This window comes from Hyla sarda, chromosome 8 (assembly GCF_029499605.1).
Source record: "Hyla sarda isolate aHylSar1 chromosome 8, aHylSar1.hap1, whole genome shotgun sequence".
Classification (NCBI taxonomy): Eukaryota; Metazoa; Chordata; class Amphibia; order Anura; family Hylidae; genus Hyla; species Hyla sarda.
Window position 1 is genome coordinate 99759816 of NC_079196.1, and position 20920 is coordinate 99780735.

Below are 20920 nucleotides of genomic sequence, written 5' to 3' on the forward strand. Positions count from 1 at the left end.
ATAGGTCCTTTCACACCTTCCTTGCCCCATTTTTAATTAAAAGTTATCCACTATCTATAGAATCATAAGAATGTAGATGAAATGTCCCCCAGAATGAACACAGCACACCATGCATTTGCAGTCAGGGATCCATTTTTTCTCTATGGGGCTTTCAGCCATGGATCAGCTTGTTATGCATAGGGTATATTATTGTGTTGTGGGATTACCCTTTTGAGTGTCCAAACAGTATTTTAGGCACTCTGTATACCCTCTACAATTGTTCGACCTTTGGTCAGTCCATTATTAAACACGTGCAGTACAGATATATTAATTATACACATCATGATATAAATAATATTGCAATTGATATATATATATATATATATATATATATATATATATATATACTATATACATGGATAGAAGAGCCAGGTTGATACCTTATAGCTATAGTGATTTACATTAAGAACATGAATGGGCATTACGATTAAATATACACAGTCAACTATATATAAGCAATGCATAAATACACTGGCGTGCAGCACAGCTTGTGTTGGGACAATAAAAAAAGAAAAACACCACATAATAAATCAATAAATGCATTTATCCCACATACCTCCAAGTTAGGAGAATGTTCATATCCAGAAAAATCTTCCTGTTCACATTCGGGGACATCTTTCTCTGACCCACAGCACACAGCATTGACACACAGTACCTCACCCATTACCTTCTATGCTTCTCATACATTTTATTCTGCCTTTCCTTCTATTTTGGCAGAACTCTATTCACATGACTCACATGACACCCCAGCTTCCAGCAAACAGACCCATGACTCAAGCTGCCTTCCCACATTCCCTAGGACTGTTTCATGGTTATAATGTAACGTGAGAGCATCTGCTTCACTATACATTGATGTTTCCATGCATTTCATATTTATTATGTATCTATGTGTATTATGTATGTATTTGCTATTCCAATTGACAAATCTTATTTAAAAAAAAAGGTATGTATGCCATGATGGTCTGAACATCAAGCAGGGTGTGATGCTCCACTTCTAATGGTACTTGGGCCAGTGCCGGGAGAATATTAGATTTTTTTTGTTATGCTATAATACCTGTTATTTGATATTATTAATAAAAACATATTTCTGTTTGTTTCCTCTATATCTGTATGTTGCATATATTATAGTACTTACATTACTGCTATATTCTATCACCATAGTGTTTATCCTATTGCTATTTCTTGCTACCTGCACTTTTATTCCATACCTACATACATATATGGGTCTCCATGCATTCTATATACATTTATCTGGCTAGATGTATGAAATAGCTTGGTTGAAATATCTTCTGATTTCCTGCATATGTTTTTAGGATCTAATATGCTTTAGAATTTATTGGATGAAGGGGCGTAGCTATAGAGGCAGCAGAGGTAGCAGTTACACGAGGGCCCTGGTGCCTAAGGGGCCCCAAGGTACATCTGCCTCATAAGAGAGCAGTCCAATAATTATAATATGATTTTGCATCGGGGCCTCAAAGCTACAAGCTACGCCACTGATTGGATGTTTCTGATCTCTGAATATGACCAGGTGTGGATTGAGATGCTATAATAGGACAAGCCACAGGAATGGTTGGTCTTGTCAAACGGAATCCAGTTTATACCAGGTCAGAATAAGTGTTACACTGGTATGACTAAGGGCACCGTGAGCGCTTGAAATGTGTCACCACGTTGTTTTATTAAACAAAACTGGGATTTTAAAGGGTAGCTCCCACCATCCTATTTATTTTTTTTTTGCTAGCCCGTTCCCCTCCCCCCCCCCACTATGGCACTAGCCCATTCACTCCGCCCCCCCCCCCCAACCCCCCCCCCCCCCCCCCGCGCGCCCCGCATACCCCGTTCCCTCATTACACTTGCAGTTACTGCAGCGGGCGTGCAGGGACAGCGGCGGCAACGAGGCGGCGGCAACGATGTGCGGGAGGAGTGGCCTTCCCAGCCAGTGGCCGGGGAGCCAATGCGCTCGCTCCCGCCTGCAGGGAGCAAGTGCAGCCTAACTGAAAAAGGACTGATTGCCACTCCAAAATCAGTCCTTTTTCAGTGGCCGGTTTTTAAATGTAAATGAAACCTTTTTAATGAAAAAAATAAATAATAAAAGTATATTAGACATATGTTGTAGTACATAAGTACTACAACATATCAAAAAATAAAGTTGGTGACAGTGCCCATTTAAGTGCTATCATCTGCGCTGCCATCTGGCATGACAGTTTAGTCATTAATACACAAACTTTAGATGCATTTGGATGAGGTAGGACATTAACCCCTTCAGGACCAGGCCAATTTTGGCCTTAAAGGGGTACTCCGCCCGTAGACATCTTATCCCCTATCCAAAGGATAGGGGATAAGATTTCAGATCACGGGGGTCCCGCCGCTGGGGACCCCTGGGATCTCCGCTGCGGCACACCGCTATCATTACTGCACAGAGCGAGTTCGCTGTGTGCATAATGACGGGAGATACAGGGGCCGGAGCATTGTGACATCACAGCTCCGCCCTTCATGTCATCACGGCCCGCCCCCTTAATGCAAGTCTATGGGAGGGGGCGTCATGGCCGCCACGCCCCCTCCAATAGACTTGTATTGAGGGGACGGGCCGTGACATCACGAGGGGGCGGAGCCGTGTGGTCACGATGCTCCGGCCCCTGTTTTGCCCGTCATTACTCACAGAGCGAACTCGCACTGTGCAGTAATGATAGCAGGGTGCCGCAGCGGAGATCCGGGGGGTCCTTTGGATAGGGGATAAGATGTCTAGGGGCGGAGTACCCCTTTAATGACCAAGGACCATTTTTTAAATTTGACCTATCCCACTTCATGTTGTTAAAACTTTGGGACACTTTAACTTATCAAAGTGATCCTGAGATTTTTTTATCGTGACAAATTGTACTTAACCCCTTAAGGACACAGCCCATTTTCACCTCTAGGACGCAGGCCCTTTTTTGCACATCTGACCACTGTCACTTTAAACATTAATAACTCTGGAATGCTTTTACTTATCAATCTGATTCCGAGATTGTTTTTTCGTGACATATTCTACTTTAACATAGTGGTAAATTTTTGTGGTAACTTGCCTCCTTTCTTGGTGAAAAATCCCCAAATTTGATGAAAAAATTGAAAATTTTGCATTTTTCTAACTTTGAAGCTCTCTGCTTGTAAGGAAAATGGATATTCCAAATATTTTTTTTTTTGGATTCACATATACAATATGTCTACTTTATATTTTCATCATAAAATTGACGTGTTTTTACTTTTGGAAGACACCAGAGGGCTTCAAAGTTCAGCAGCAATTTTACAATTTTTCACAAAATTTTCAAACTCGCTATTTTTCATGGACCAGTTCAGGTTTGAAGTGGATTTGAAGGGTCTTCATATTAGAAATACCCCATAAATGACCCCATTACAAAAACTGCACCCCCCAAAGTATTCAAAATGACATTCAGTAAGTGTTTTAACCCTTTAGGTGTTTCACAGGAAAAGCAGCAAAGTGAAGGAGAAAATTCAAAATCTTCATTTTTTACACTTGCATGTTCTTGTAGACCTAATTTTTGAATTTTTACAAGGGGTAAAAGGATAAAATTTATACTTGAATTTGTAGCCCAATTTCTCTCGAGTAAGCACATACCTCATATGTTTATGTAAATTGTTCGGCGGGCGCAGTAGAGGGCTCAGAAGCGAAGGAGCGACAAGGGGATTTTGGAGAGTACGTTTTTCTGAAATGGTTTTTTGGGGGCATGTTGCATTTAGGAAGCCCCTATGGTGCCAAAACAGCAAAAAAAAAAACATGGCATACCATTTTGGAAACTAGACCCCTTGAGGAACGTAACAAGGAATTAAGTGAGCCTTAATACCCCACAGGTGTTTCATGACTTTTGCATATGTAAAAAAAAAATAAAAAAATTTTTCACTAAAATGTGTGTTTCCCCCCAAATTTCACATTTTTGCAAGGGTTAATAGCAGAAAATACCCCCCAAAATGTGTAACCCCATCTCTTCTGAGTATGGAGGTACCCCATAAGTTGACCTGAAGTGCATTACGGGCGAACTACAATGCTCAGAAGAGAAGGAGTCATATTTGGCTTTTTGAGAGCAAATTTTGCTCGGGGGGCATGTCGCATTTAGGAAGCCCCTATGGTGCCAGGACAGCAAAAAAAAAACGACATGGCATACCATTTTGGAAACTAGACCCCTTGAGGAACGTAACAAGGGATAAAGTGAACCTTAATACCCCACAGGTGTTTCACGACTTTTGCATATGTAAAAAAAAAATTATTTTTTTTACCAAAAATGCTTGGTTTAGCAAAAATTTTACATTTTTAAAAAAGGTAATAGCAGAAAATACCCCCCAAAATTTGAAGCCCAATTTCTCCCGATTCAGAAAACACCCAATATGGGGATGAAAAGTGCTTTGCTGGCGCACTACAGGTCTCAGAAAAGAAGGAGTCACATTTGGCTTTTTGGAAGCAAATTTTGCTCTGGGGCATGCCGCATTTAGGAAGCACCTATGGTGCCAGAAAAAAAAAAAAAACACATGGCATACCATTCTGGAAACTAGACCCCTTGGGGAACGTAACAAGGGGTAAAGTGAACCTTAATACCCCACAGGTGTTTCACGACTTGCATATGTAAAAAAAAAATAAAAATGTTTACACTAAAATGCTTGTTTTCCCCCAAATTTAACATTTTTACAAGGGGTAATAGCAGAAAATACCCCCCAAAATTTGTAACCCCATCTCTTCTGAGTATGGAAATACCCAATAAGTGGACATGAAGTGCACTGGGGGCGAACTACAATGCTCAGAAGAGAAGGAGCATCATTGAGCTTTTGGAGAGAGAATTTGGCCATGTGCATTTCCAAAGCCCCCCCGTGGTGCCAGAACAGTGGACCCCCCCCCACGTGACCCCATTTTTAAAACTACACCCCTCACGGAAGGTAATAAGGGGTGCAGGGAGAATTTACACCCCACTGGCATTTGACGGATCTTTGGAACAGTGGGCTGTGCAAATTAAAAATTTTATTTTTCATTTTCACAGACCCCTGTTTCAAAGATCTGTCAGACACCTGTGGGGTGTAAATGCTCACTGTACCCCTTGTTACATTCCGTGAGGGGTGTAGTTTCCAAAATGGGGTCACATGTGGGTATTTATTGTTTTGCACTTATGTCAGAACCACTGTAAAATCAGCCACCCCTGTGCAAATCACCAATTTAGATCTCAAATTTACATGGTGCACTCTCCCTTCTGAGCCTTGTTGTGTGTCCCCAGAACACTTTGCGCCCACATATGGGGTATCTCCGTACTCAGGAGAAATTGCGTTACAAATTTTGGAGGCTTTTTTTCTTTTACCGCTTGTGAAATTTTAAAGTATGGGGCAACACCAGTATGTTAGTGTACAAAAATGTTTTTTTTTTACACTAACATGCTGGTGTAGACCCCAACTTTACCTTTTCATAAGGGGTAAAAGGAGAAAAAGCCCTCCAAAATTTGTTAGGCAATTTCTCCCGAGTACGGCGATACCCCATATGTGGCCCTAAACTGTTGCCTTGAAATACGACAGGACTCCAAAGTGAGAGCGCCATGCGCATTTGAGGCCTAAATTAGGGATTTGCATAGGGGTGGACATAGGGGTATTCTACACCAGTGATTCTCAAACAGGGTGCCTCCAGCTGTTGCTAAACTCCCAGCATGCTTGGACAGTCAATGGCTGTCCGGAAATGCTGGGAGTTTTTGTTTTGCAACAGCTGGAGGCTCCGTTTTGGAAACACTGCTGTAGGATACGTTTTTCATTTTTATTGGGGGGGAAAGGGGGGTGGTGGGGGGGGGGCAGTGTACGTGTGTATATGTAGTGTTTTACTCTTTATTTTATGTTAGTGTAGTGTAGTGTTTTTAGGTTACATTCACACTGACGGCAGATTACACTGAGTCTCCCGCTAGGAGTTTGAGCTGCGGCTGCTGCAGCTCAAACTTGAAGCAGGGAACTCACTGTAATCCGCTGCCAGTGTGAATATAACCTGTACATTCACATGGGAGGGGGGGGGGGGGCAAAACTACAACTCCCAGCATGCACTGACAGAACGTGCATGCTGGGAGTTGTAGTTTTGCAACAGCTGGAGGCACACTGGTTGGAAAATACTGAGTTAGGTAATAGAACCTATTACCTAACTCGGTATTTCCCAACCAGTGTGCCTCCAGCTGTTGCAGAACTACAACTCTCAGCATGTACTGATTGCCAAAGGGAATGCTGGGAGATGTAGTTATGCAACAGCTGGAGGCACGCAAGTACAACACCCAGCATGTCGGGACAGCCATTTGCTGTTCCTGAATGCTGGGAGTTGTAGTTTTGCAAGATTTAGAGGGGTTCAGGCTGGAGATCACTGACAGTGGTTTTTTAAACTGTGGCCCTCCAGATGTTGCAAAACTATAAATCTCAGCCGCTCGGCCGATCAATAGCAGGGATAGGAGGGGTGGCAACCCTGCCACCTCACTCCTATCTCTTCAAGGGGGATCGAGGGTGTCTTGGACACCCCCGATCCCCCTTATTTTATCGCGGAGCCGCCGTTGATGGGCAGGGGGAGAGCGCTCCCCCTGCAAACACCGTTGATGCCGTGATCAGAACTGATCACGGCATCTATGGGGTTAATGCTGCCGGGACCGGCGCGATCGCGGCCTCGGCAGCTGCGGTGGGACTCCGGCTGTGATTGACAGCTGAGTCCCACCCGCGATCTCCTGCGCTGCCCGCGGCAGAGCAGGAGATCGCTTGGACGTATGCATACGTCCATTTGCGCGAACGTGTAATTCGCCTGGACGTATGCATACGTACAATAGTGGGAAGGGGTTAAAGGGGTACTCCGGTGAAAAACTAATTTTTTTTTAAATCAACTAGTGCCAGAAAGTTAAACAGATTTGTAAATTACTTCTATTAAAAAATCTTAATCCTTCCTGTACTTATTAGCTGCTGAATACTACAGCAGAAATTCTTTTCTTTTTTGAAACACTGAGATGTCTGCTGACATCACGAGCACAGTGCTCTCTGCTGACATCTCTGTCCATTTTTGGAACTGCCCAGAACAACATATGTTTGCTATGGGGATATCCTTTTAGGGTGCGTTCCCACAGGGCGTATACGCAGCGTATTTGACACTGCGCAAATTTTACGGCAGCAGCGGGAAAAACGCTGCGTATCCCTTGCTCACTATACACACAGGGCTTTCCGGCGGCAGCCCTATGTCTGTAGTGAGTTTTGGAGGCGGGGCCATGTGCCGGCGTGTCTGTGACATGCGGCCCCGCCTCCAAAACTCACTACACACATAGGGCTGCCGCCAGAAAGCCCTGTGTGCATAGTGAGCAAGGGATACGCAGCCTATTTCCCGCTGCTGCCGTAAAATTTTCGCAGCATCAAATACGCTGCGTATACGCCCAGTGGGAATGCACCGTTACTCTGGACAGTTCCTAAAATGGACAGAAATGTCAGCAGAGAGCACTGTGCTCATGATGTCAGCAGACAGCTGTGTGTTTCAAACGGAAAAGAATTTCCACTGTAGTATTCAGCAGCTAATAAGTACAGGAAGAATTAAGATTTTTTAATAGAAGTCATTTACAAATCTGTTTAACTTTCTGTTGATTTAAAAAAAAAAGTTTTTCACCGGAGTACCCCTTTAATATTAGTGGTACATTTTGGTCAATAAATTCAGCATTTTTGTGTGAAAAACTCAAAAATTTGGTGAAAATTTCAGATTTTCTACTTTTAAGAAACATAAATCAGTTATTAATTCGCATTTACAATATGTTTACTTTATATTGGCATCATTTGTTAAAAATTGTTTAACTTTTTTAGGACGTTATGGGACTTAGAAATTTGGCAACAATTCTCAAAATGATAGAGAAAATGTCAAAATCAGATCTTTTTAGGGGCCAGTGCAGTTCTGAAGAGAATTTGAGGGGCCTGTATGTAAGAACCCCCTATAAATCACCCCCCTATAAAAAAAAACTGCACCCCTCAATGTAATCAAAATGACATTTGTGAAGTTCATTAACTCTTTCGGTGTTTCACATAAATTAAAGAAAAATGGAGGTGGAATTCAAAAATCAAATATTGCAAATATGCCATTTTACTAAATTTTTGTGCTGACAGGGAAATACAATTCAGTATTTATTCCCCTAATTCTGAAATATTTGGAAATATCCCATATGTGGCCCAGACATGAGGGACCACCGTGTGGATTTTGGGTCTTCCTATTTTTCAGTCAGTTAGTGTCACCCTATTTTAAGATCTGTAACGTTTAAATTTTTTCACCAATGGAGCTATGTGAGGTCTTTGAATAGTACTATTTTGGGGTTTGACATTTTGATCACTTTTTATTACATTTTTAGTGTGCTGGGATTACCAAAAAGCTGTAAATTTGGCAAAATTATTATTTATTTATTATGGTGTTCAGCAATACAGTATCAATGACATGGTAATTTTATTCTGCAGGTCGATATGATTATGGTGATACCTCATTTATGTACTTTATTTGATTGTTTATCATATTTACAATATAAAAACAATTTTTCATAAAAAAAAAACTTTTTAGTACATAGCTATTTTCTGAGAGGTGTATTTTATTTTTTTTTTATACTGACAATGTTGTGTGATAGCAAATTTTTCCATGAGGAGCTGACGTTTTTAGTGGTACCATTTTGGGGTACATGGGACATTTTGATCACTTTTTATTTTAGTTTTACAGAGGGGACAGTGATATAAAGCCATAAATTTGCAAGGTTTTTATAATTTTTTTTACAGTGTTCATCAAGCTGGTGGAATAATGTGATTTTCTTATTGCTTGGGTTGATACAGATGCGGCAATGCCAAATATTTGTATATAATTTTTTGGGAGAGGGAAAGGGAGATTGTGTATGTTTATTTATTTTTATTTTTTTAATTATTTCTATTGTTTATTTTCTATTTATTATTTATTTAGTGTATTTAGTGTATTTTTTTTACTTTATTTTACTTTAATTTTTTTTTTTTTTTTACTGTCCCACTAGGGGACTTGACACTTATAATACACTGCAGTATAGATCTGCACTGCAGTGTATTATCCCTATCAGTGTAACACTGACAGGAATGGGCAGAGAAGGAGTGCACTCTATGCTCCCGCTCCCCTGTTCCTGCCTATTTAAATACCTGCCCTAAACGACAGGTCCGTAACCACGAAGACAGTCCCTTCCTATATACGTGAGGGGCATAAAAGCAAAACAATAAATTACAAAAAAAATGTCTGGGATCAGTGGGAATACAGGCAGACTAACAAAATATAACTAAACACACAATAGTCCAGAGTCAACTAACCGCGTCAAAGCCAGGAGATGTCACAGTACAAAGTCGCTAATACCAGAGAGAATAGTCAGAGAGAGGAGCCAAAGGTTCAGAAAGCCAGATATAACAAATTCAGAAGACTGCTAGCTAGAGTACAAACTGAGCTCTATAGCAAGCACTGATTGGGAGTAGACTGCCAGCCTATATGGAGCCAGAACAGGTGCTGCAATCAAGGTCAGCTGACTAGCCCAGACAGCCGGGTGTAACCCAGCAACAAAAAAGCTGTCAGAACCTTTTAACCCTATAGGTTCTGACAGTACCCCCCCCCCCCCCTTTTTAGGAGGGGCCACCGGAGCCTTCACAACCTGAGAGTAAAGAGGTCTTGACTTGGATACAGATGGACCATCAATGTCCTCATCTGTATCCTCATCCTCCAAATCACACCACTTATTGGTGTCCTCACAGCACAGTCATCCTCCAGATCCTCCTTACTACCCTCTGACCCCAAATCAACTGGAGTGCTCTTCAGATTCTTATTGCGAATGATATCACAAGATGTCGATTTAACCAGAGGCTGATGCAAAACAGGCTTAATAATACTTTTAAAATTAAAATCCGATTGTACATTAGTAGGAACAATGCCCCCCATAAGAACTTTGCCAGGCGTAGCTCTCTGGGAGGTATGACATACCTGTGCTCCGAAGTGGCCACCACAATTGCCACTTGGACGCTGACGCTTGACACAGGAGGCGATGAAATTAGTGTCCTCACCACAATAGAAGCACAGGCCATAGAGTTGATGAAACCTCTTGCGTTCTTCCGGGGTATGAATGGACCATATCTGCATAGGTTCATCCTCAGGGATAAATTTGGAAATAGAAGAGGAATCAAGCAGGACAGGAGAGACAGAGGATGAAGAACACTCCACTCCCGTTTGTGTTCTCGCAAATGTCTATCCAATTGTACAGCTAAAGTCATGGCTTGGTCAAGGGTGTCAGGAGAGGGATATGTAACAAGAATGTCCTTTAAGGTGTCAGATAACCCTAGTTTGAACTGACAAATCAAGGCTGGAGCATTCCAGTTGGAGGACACACACCATTTTCAAAAATCTTCACAGCATTCCTTTACTGGTCTGCGACCTTGCTTTAATGTACGCAATGGACTCTCAGCATACGCAGCGTGGTCTGGTTCAGTGTACAAAAGACCCAATCCCGTAAATAAGGCATCCAATGAGGACAACTCCGGAGCATTGGGACCAAGGTAAAATACCCATTCCTGGGGACCCCCTTGCAAAAGAGACATAATAATACCAACTCTTTGGGCCTCAGTACCAGATGTGTAAGGCCTTAACCGGAAGTACAATTTGCAGCTCTCACAAAAGGTTTTAAACATTTTGCGGTTACCCGAAAATCGGTCAGGGAGACTAACTTGTTGCTCCACAGGAGCGGAAGCAGAAACAGATGACACATTATTTCAGGCAGACTCCAGCTCCTAAATTCTGGCTAGCAAGCTCTAAACTAACTGCTCCAGATCTTGCAGTCTCTGAGTCAAGGACTGAACTAATACTGGCTGAGACTGAGAAGACTCAAGCTCCAAGATTCTGGAAAACAACCTCTGATTCAGCTGCTCCTGATGTTAAAGTCTCCCAGTGAAGGCCTGAATTATTTTAGACTGAGATTGAGACGACTCTTGCTGCTGTATCTTCTCAGCTAAATCCTGGACCAACTTAGTCAAGCCCTGCATTTGCTCCACCAAAGCAGACATTGCTTCCGTAATGCAGGAACAGTGTAATTGCAGGTATATGGGCTTGCTATAATGTCAGGAATGGGCTGGTTATTGAGTGCAATATTACTATGTCTGTTTGAGCTATATTCTGATTATGTCTGCTTGAGCATTTACCTTGTATTTTTCTGGGTTTTTAGCCATGGTTATATAGCATGCTCCTTGTATTTTAGTCTGTGTTACATTAGTCGGTTTTATGATTATGTCTGTTCAGCTTTGTTGTTGTTCACACTATCTCTATATTATATTTCTGTTTCCTACTTGGTCAGCATGTTGTCCACACGGTGGAGTGTGTCTGCTGGCCAGTAGCCTATTTGGCTTTATTAATGGCTACTCCCATAGTGGAGTGGGGAGTCCAGTTTGTATGTTCTGTGTCCCAGTGTGAACAATGTCCTATATTTATATCCTGTTTGGTTGATCTGATCTTTGTCCTTTGTACTTGTACCTGCTTGTGATAGTTCTTAGTAGCTTACCTGTTCTGTTTATCCCCTTCATCTCCTGGATTCTGCTGTATACTCCTATCATGTCTAGTGTTGTTCATTTTATCATGTCTGCTGTTTATCTGATATCCAGTTTATGAACCGTTTGTTAATTCACTATATTCTGCCTATTGGTGTTTGTGTTCTGTCTGGTATATCTGGTTGTCTAGTTGTTTTCCGTTTCTGGCCTGTGACCGACTATGTATATTATGTGTTTTTACGCTACTGCACTTTAGTGCAGGAAGGGACCGGCGCCCAGTTATCGATTCATTGTTTAGGATGGATGGGCAAGTAGGCAGGGAGAGTCTTTTTAGGGTCAGTTAGGGCTCACTCTCCCTGTCCCCTGGTCGGTCCATGACAGATGCAGAGTGAAGAGCAGACTTTGCTTTTGGGCAGAGCCTCATCGGCTTCCGCAGCCAGGTAACGAGGGGCCATTCGGAGGTCCCTGTTGCCATGGCTACCAATGAGACCCCGCGATCATATTGCGGGGTCTCATTGGAGAACAGAGGGAGCTCCCTCCCTCTGTTACCGGCGATCAGTGCTGCGGTCACATTGACCGCAGCACTGAAGGGGTTATCTGTCAGGATCGGAGCTCCGCTGATCGGGAGCGGCGGCGTGGTCGGGAATGGACGTATATATATACATCCATTTGCATTAAGGAATGGAGAAAATTGACGTATATATACGTCCATCTGCGGGAAGGGGTTAATGTTGGATGAGAAGGATTGGTTCACGTTTAGTGGAATCCAATTGTTATGTGTTTATAACATAGTCATAGGCTTGTGTGCAACTGCTTGGCCACTAAACCCATTTCATAAAGCACCCAATGAACAGTTTTTGTGTTAATGTTGTCTCCATAGGAGTTTATGCACCTTGTTAATAAATACATAAATAAATATATATATATATATATATATATATATATATATATATATATATATTATATAAAATGAAAAAAGTGTTTATTCCAGCTAAAAATAAGACAACGTTTCTGTGGTCTCACACCACCTTTCTCAAGTCAGAGTGCAAATGAATAACAGCAGTTTAAATATACATGTGCACATGATGCAAGCAATAACATAATTAAGGTATAATATATATAAATAAACAAAATCAGCAAATTGTAGTGCATTATTAAAAAATGTTACAGCAATGTTATATGATGACAGTGCATTACATGTGAAGATAAAATACCCCACAGTGAAGGTGTTCATAAAAACAAAGATAATTCATAATTACAGAAGCTGACATTACTAGATAATCAACTTACAGGGCGGGAAGGAATCGCGGCATTGAAGCTGATCAGCCTGTGTTTGTAAATAAAAACCACGCCATGTCAAACTCGTGGTATGTTACAGGTAGTACTTCCGTGTATGTGAGGGGGACTGAGCCAATGGGAGGGCGCGTCCCCAGTCACAAGACCCATTCGCGTGTCTCGCAAGTGACATCATCAAGACACACGACTGGGACCAGGAGACGCATAACACCTCCCTGTGCATATGAGGCAATAGAATCAGAGTATGGAGTCCGGCCACGTGACCGACGAATAGCGTCATCAGGTCACCTGACCAGAGCTCTCGGGCTCGGGAATAGTGTGTGTCACGCCGAGCGCTCCGGGTCCCGCTACTTCCCCGGAGCGCTTGCAGCGTGCCCGTGTATGCAGCGCTCCGGTCGGCACCGCTGACCGTGAGCGCTGCTTCCATGTCTCCGGTGGGGACGCGATCCGAGGTACGGGACGTGCCCGCTCTCGGCTCGCGCCCCGTGTCTCTCACCTGCCCCTTCCTCCTGTTCAGTCCCGGCGCGCGTGGCCCCACTCTCTAGGGCGCGTGCAAGCCGGGTCTCTCAGATTTAAAGGGCCAGTGCACCATTAATTGGTGCCTGGCCCAATTAGTCCCAAGCACTCCCTACACTATATAAACCCACTTCCTCTTCCTGTCCTTGCCGGATATTCTTGCCTAGTGCCCTGTGAAAGCGTTTCTGTGTGTTCCCTTGCCTGTGTACCCAGACCCTTGCCGTTGCCCCTGACTATAAACCGTTGCTGCCTGCTCAGACCTTCTGCTACGTCCGACCTTGCTCTTGCCTTGTCTTTGTGTATCGCGTCTGTCTCAGCTGTCAGTGAGGTTGAGTCGCTATCGGGTGGAACGACCTGGGGGTTACCTGCCGCTGCAAGTCCATCCCGCTTTGCGGCGGGCTCTGGTGAAAACCAGTAACCCCTTAGATTCCGTTCCCCTGGTACGGCCCACGCCATCACCTCACTGACACAGAGGATCCACCACCCGTGTCCTCCCTGCATACCAGCCCGGATCCTGACAGTGGATCCGGCCATGGATCCCGCTGAGGTCCCGCTGCCTAGTGTCGCTGACCTAACCTCCGTGGTCGCCCAGCAATCACAGCAGATCACGCAACAAGGACAACAGCTGACTCAGTTGACCGCTATGCTGCAACAGCTTCTACCACAACAACAGCAACCATCTCCTCCGCCAGCTCCTGCATCTCCTCTGCAGCGAGTGGCTGCTCCCAGTTTCCGCCTGTCTCTTCCAGACAAGTTTGATGGGGACTCTAAACTGTGCCGTGGGTTCCTGTCCCAGTATTCCCTACACCTGGAGATGATGTCGGGCCAATTTCCTACAGAACAGTCTAAGGTGGCGTTCGTGGTCAGCCTCCTGTCTGGAAAGGCCTTGTCATGGGCCACACCGCTTTGGGACCGCAACTATCCTGCCACTGCTACAATCCAGTCCTTCTTCTCTGAAGTACGTAGTGTCTTTGAGGAGCCAGCCCGCGCTTCCTCAGCCGAGACTGCTTTGCTGAATCTTGTCCAAGGGAGTTCTTCAGTGGGCGAATACGCCATCCAATTCCGCACCCTCGCCTATGAGCTATCCTGGAATAATGAGGCCCTCTGAGCGACCTTCAAGAAAGGCATATCCAGTCATATCAAAGATGTCCTGGCGCACAAGAAATTCCTGCTAACCTGTCTGAACTCATCCATTTGGCCACCCGCATCGACATGCGTTTCATGGAAAGACGCCAGAAACTTCGTCAGGAAAAGGATCTTGTTCACACCAGGCGGTTTCCCTCCCAGGCTCCTCTCTTCCAACGTCCTTTGCAATCTGTTCCTGTGCCTCCTGCCGAGGAGGCTATGCAAGTGGATCGGTCTCGCCTGACCCAACAAGAGAGGACTCGCCGTAGGAGTGAAAACCTGTGCCTATACTGTGCAAGCACCGAACATTTCCTAAAAGACTGTCCTATTCATCCTCTGCGTCTGAAAAACGCTTCCACTCACCTAGTTAACGTAGGAGAGTCGTTGCTAGGAGTGAATTCTACCTCTCCACGATTGACTTTACCTGTGCGGATTGCTATACCCGCTAGTGCTACTTCCTTCTCCGTTGTGGCCTTCTTGGACTCCGGTTCAGCAGGAAGTTTCATTGAAGCCTCCCTATTCAACAGATTCAACATTCCAGTTACCCGTCTTGTCAAACCTCTCTTCATTTCTTCCGTCAATGGAGAGAGACTGGTCTGCACCGTGCGTTACCGCACTCAACCGCTACTCATGAGTGTTGGAGTTCACCATCATGAACATATTGAATTTTTTGAGCTACCCAACTGCACTTCTGAAATTCTTCTGGGCTTGCCCTGGCTCCAACGTCATTCGCCTTGCCTCTACTGGGTCACCGGGGACATTAAGAGCTGGGGATCTTCTTGCCGCAAGCGATGTCTCCACCCAGTTTCTTCCTGCCAGGTCTCCATGGCTACTCCTTTGCCAGGTCTTCCTAAGGCCTATCAGGACTTTTCGGATGTCTTTTGTAAGAAGCAGGCAGAGGTCTTGCCTCCACACAGACCCTATGACTGCCCTATCGACCTGCTCCCTGGTACCACACCGCCCCGTGGTAGGATTTACCCACTTTCTGCCCCAGAAACCCAAGCTATGTCCGAGTACATACAAGAAAACCTCAAAAGAGGTTTTATCCAGAAATCTTCTTCCCCGGCTGGAGCTGGATTTTTCTTTGTCGCTAAAAAAGATGGATCTCTCTGCCCTTGTATTGATTACCGCGGTCTCAATAAAAAATCGCTATCCTCTGCCTCTCATCTCCGAACTCTTCGACCGACTGCGAGGTGCCAAGATTTTCACAAAACTTGATCTAAGTGGCGCATATAACCTCATCCGTATTCGAGCAGGCGATGAATGGAAAACCGCCTTCAATACCAGAGATGGTCACTTTGAATACCTAGTCATGCCTTTTGGCCTATGCAATGCCCCAGCAGTCTTTCAGGACTTTGTTAATGAGATTTTTCAGGACATGCTGTATTCCTGTGTGGTAGTCTACCTTGACGACATCCTAATTTTTTCCCCCAACCTAGAGGAACATCGCCGTCATGTTCGTCAAGTGCTCCAGCGACTACGCCAAAATCAACTTTACGCTAAAATTGAGAAGTGTCTATTCGAACGCAGCAGTCTTCCCTTCTTGGGTTACATTGTGTCCGGACAAGGTCTTCAAATGGACCCTGATAAACTTTCTGCGGTAATGCATTGGCCTCGTCCCACTGGCCTCCGAGCAATCCAAAGATTTCTCGGATTTGCAAATTACCATCGTCAATTAATTCCGCACTTCTCCACCATCGTTGCTCCTATTGTAGCACTGACTAAGAAAAATGCTAATCCGAAATCATGGCCGCCACAGGCGGAGGAAGCCTTTAACCACCTCAAAGCCGCCTTCTCCTCTGCTCCAGTTTTGTCCAGACCTGATCCTCAGAAGCCCTTCTTCCTCGAGGTTGACGCCTCCTCTGTTGGAGCCGGAGCTGTTCTCCTACAAAAATCCGCTAAAGGAAAAAATTTCACTTGCAGATTTTTCTCCAAAACCTTTTCACCTCCAGAAAAAAATTATTCCATCGGAGACCGTGAACTATTGGCGATTAAGTTGGCCCTTGAGGAGTGGAGACACCTTCTGGAAGGATCCCTTCACCCCATCACCATCTTTACAGATCACAAAAATTTGTCTTATCTCCAATCCGCCCAGCGGGTAAATCCTCGCCAGGCTAGGTGGTCGTTGTTTTTTGCCCGTTTCAACTTTCAGATCCATTTTCGTCCCGCAGACAAGAATGTCAGAGCTGATGCTCTATCTCGTACCACCGATGTCTCTGAAGCCGAGACCCTTCCTCAGCACATCATTCCCCCTGAGTGCCTGATCTCTTCTGCTCCCACTTCTCTGGTACCTGTCCTTCAAGGAAAGACTTATGCTCCTCCCCGTCTTCGCCTCTGGATCCTCAAATGGGGCCATTCCTCCCTTCTGGCTGGTCACGCTGGAATAAAAAAGACTTTACAGTTGATTGCCAGACACTATTGGTGGTCCTCCTTGGAAAAGGATGTGACCGATTTTGTACGAGCTTGTACAGTGTGCACGTGACAAGACCCCTCGTCAGAAACCTTCAGGTCTTCTCCATCCGCTGCCCGTGCCTGAACAGCCTTGGTCCCACATAGCCATGGACTTCATCACTGATCTTCCTGTATCCCATGGCAACACTGTCATCTGGGTGGTCGTTGATCGTTTTTCCAAAATGGCTCACTTTACTCCGCTTCCAGGCCTTCCTTCTGCGCCACAGTTGGCGAAGCAATTTTTTCTGCAGATCTTTCGTCTTCACGGGCTTCCCACGCATATCGTCTCGGATAGAGGCGTTCAATTTGTGTCTAAATTTTGGAGAGCTCTGTGCAATCAATTAAAGATCAAATTAAATTTCTCGTCCTCCTACCACCAAGTGGAGAGAGTGAACCAGATCCTTGGTGACTACTTATGACATTTTGTTTCCTACCGCCTTGATGATAGGGTCGACCTGTTAACCTCGGCTGAATTCTTGTACAATTTCAGAAACTCTGAGTCATCCGCCAAGTCTCCGCTCTTTGTGGTGTACGGCCGTCACCCGCTTCCCCCCCCCCCTCCCAATCCCCACTTCATCTGGAGTTCCTGCCGTAGATGAATTGACCCTGGACTTCCCCACTATCTGGAAAGAGACTCAAAAGTCGCACTCACTGGCCTCTTCTTGCATGAAGAAACATGCGGATAAGAAAAGAAGAACTCCTCCTGTCTTTGCCCCTGGTGATAAAGTGTGGCTCTCTGCCAAATATATTCGGTTTCGTGTCCCTAGCTACAAGCTGGGTCCTCGTTACCTCAGGCCATTTAGAGTCAAAAGTCAAATCAACCCTGTCTCCTACAAGCTCCATCTTCCTTCTTCTCTTCGTATTCCTAACTCCTTTCATGTATCCCTTCTCAAACCTCTCATTCTTAACCGCTTTTCCCCCAAGGTCACCGTTCCTGCTCCTGTCACTGCGTCCTCTGATGTCTTCTCGGTAAAAGAAATCCTCGCTTCCAGGGTCGTCAGAGGTAAAAAAAAATGTCATGTTGACTGGGAGAATTGTGGTCCCGAAGAGAGATCTTGGGAGCCCGAGGACAATATCCTCGACAAGGAGCTAATCCATAGGTTCCTGGGCTCCAAAAAGAGGGGGAAACCCAAGGGGGGGGTACTGTCACGCCGAGCGCTCTGGGTCCCGACGCTTCCCCGGAGTGCTGCTTCCATGTCTCCGGTGGGGACGCGATCCGAGGTACGGGACGTGCCCGCTCTCAGATCGCGCCCCGTGTCTCTCACCTGCCCCTTCCTCCTGTTCAGTCCCGGCGTGCACGGCCCTGCTCTCTAGGACGCTCGCGCGCCGGGTCTCTCAGATTTAAAGGGCCAGGGCACCATTAATTGGTGCCTGGCCCAATTTGTCCCAAGCACTCCCTACACTATATAAACCCCCTTCCCCTTCCTGTCCTTGCCGGATCTTGTTGCCTAGTGCCCTGTGAAAGCATTTCTGTGTGTTCCATTGCCTGTGTACCCAGACAATTGCCGTTGCCCTTGACTACGAACCGTTGCTGCCTGCCCAGACCTTCTGCTACGTCCGACCTTGCTCTTGCCTTGTCCTTGTGTACTGCGCCTGTCTCAGCTGTCAGTGAGGTTGAGTCGCTATCGGGTGGAACGACCTGGGGGTTACCTGCCGCTGCAAGTCCATCCCGCTTTGCGGCGGGCTCTGGTGAAAACCAGTAACCCCTTAGATTCCGTTCCCCTGGTACGGCCCACGCCATCACCTCACTGACACAGAGGATCCACCACCCGTGTCCTCCCTGCATACCAGTCCGGATCCTGACAGTGTGGAAACTTTAAGTATGTGTGCACAGGCGCAACAAAGTAAATGAGGTCCGTGAAGACATATAAATTGTGGGCAACAGGAGTATGTGTGTATTGTAAGCGCAACAGTGTAATTAAAACTTTTAAAAAAAAAGGGAAAAAGGAAATGTGGTGTGAAAGAAAGGGACTGGTGTGAATATGTCCAAGGCAAGAATGCAACGTAAAAGTTATATTCTCTAGAGAACAAGGAGGAAAATGTAACATAATAAATAAAATAGAAGAAAGAGAATAGAGTATGTAAAGAAGTATAAAAATATAGAAAAAAATTATTTATTTTTATACTTCTTTACATACTCTCTTCTAGTTTTATTTATTATGTTACATTTTCCTCCTTATTCTCTAGAGAATATAACTTTTACTTTTCATTCTTGCTTTGGACATATTCACACCAGTCCCTTTCTTTCATAACACATTTCCTTTTTCCCTTTTTTTTGAGTTTTAATTACACTGTTGCGCTTGCAATACACACATACTCCTGTTGCCCACACTTTATATGTCTTCACAGACCTCATTTGCTTTGTTGCGCCTGTGCACACATACTTAAAGTTTCCACACTATTGTCAAGTCCGGTCACGTGACCTGATGACGCTATTCGTCGGTCACGTGGCCGGACTCCGTACTCATATACACAGGGAGGTGTTATGCATCTCCTGGTCCCAGTCTCGTGTCTTGATGATGTCACTTGCGAGACACGCGAATGGGTCCTGTGACTGGGAACGCACCCTCCCATTGCTTAGTCCCCCTCACATACACGGAAGTACTACCTGTAACACAACGCGCGTTTGACATGACGTGGTTTTTATTTACAAACATAGACTGATCAGCCTCAATGCCGTGATTCCTTCCCGCCCTGTAAGTTGATTATCTAGTAATGTCAGCTTCTGTAATTATGAATTATCTTTGTTTTTATGAACACCTTCACTGTGGGGTATTTTATCTTCACATGTAATGCACTGTCATCATATAACATTGCTGTAACATTTTTTAATAATGCACTACAATTTGCTGATTTTGTTTATTTATATATATTATACCTTAATTATGTTATTGCTTGCATCATGTGCACATGTATATTTCATTTGCACTCTGACTTGAGAAAGGTGGTGTGAGACCACAGAAACGTTGTCTTATCTTTAGCTGGAATAAACACTTTTTTCATTTTGTGATACTCCGGTGTGCTGCAGCCACTTTTTTCCTTCTACAAATTTTTGGACCCAGGACCGGGGTCCCTGAGACTGCTTGCACCCACAGATTTATTCATAGGGTCTGCTGTCAATTTCTTATAACCTCCTGGGTTTTGAGGAATGAATCCAGATGTGGAAAAGATAAAACAGGCTCTTACCAGATAGAGGGGCTAGACCTAACAAACACTGAACTTTAGTAACATTGTATAACTTATTTGTGAAAACAACAAAGGGACTTCCTTTGGTCAAATCATTTCTTCAGTCTAAACAGTGGAGAATGTAAAGCAGTACTTCAGAACAGAACCTGTACATGTCTTCTACACTGGGGTACGACACGGAGTGGTTGGGTAAGAAGCTGGAGTGGTAAACATTCAGTTAGGACTTGTCACCATGTAAAAGGACTTAACTGTCAGTGCAAAATTATTCTGAGCGGAATTCTGCTTGCAGCAGCCTCCCATAGATTTCAGCGGGATTCTGCAGCTATGTGCACACTTTGGAACTTTTTTAGCGGAACTTCTGAGGCGATGTGGATTCCACAAAAAGCATGAACATTTTTATTCTTTTAATGGAATCCTCCCGAATCTGCACTGTAGTCATTGGCGGAGGCTGCTGCAAGCAGATTTTATCTCAAAATGTTTCTAAGCTGAATTTCCTTAAAGGGGTACTCCAGTGCTAAGACATCACGCCCCCTCCCATAGGCTTGCATTGAGGGGGTGGAACCATGACGTCACTATGCTCCGTCCCTGTGATAGCCAGTCATCAGACTGATTCTAATGGGGTGCAGCGTGGAAGATCATGGGGGTCCCCAGCAGCGGGACCACCGTGATCAGGCATCTTATCCCCTATCCTTTGGATAGGGGATAAGATGTCTTAGCGCCGGAGTACCCTTTAATGGGGGAGATTTATCAAAATCTGTCCAGAGGAAAAGTTGCCCAGTTGCCC

The 20920-nt window shown here is 44.7% G+C and overlaps 1 protein-coding gene across 5 annotated transcripts in view; it reads right to left on the minus strand.

Moving 5' to 3' along the window:
- The window catches only part of CDK15 (cyclin dependent kinase 15), a 305671-nt gene that overhangs the window by 247961 nt on the left and 36790 nt on the right, over positions 1-20920 (minus strand). For 4 of the 5 annotated variants that reach the window (XM_056536949.1, XM_056536950.1, XM_056536952.1 and 1 more), the window contains exon 1: positions 596-717. The exons of the other annotated variant lie outside the window; for it this stretch is intronic. In XM_056536949.1, coding sequence (XP_056392924.1) covers positions 596-703 — 108 coding nt within the window. In that variant the 5' untranslated portion in view covers positions 704-717. Of the gene's footprint in view, positions 1-595; positions 718-20920 lie in introns of those variants that run through there. 5 annotated transcript variants of the gene reach the window in all.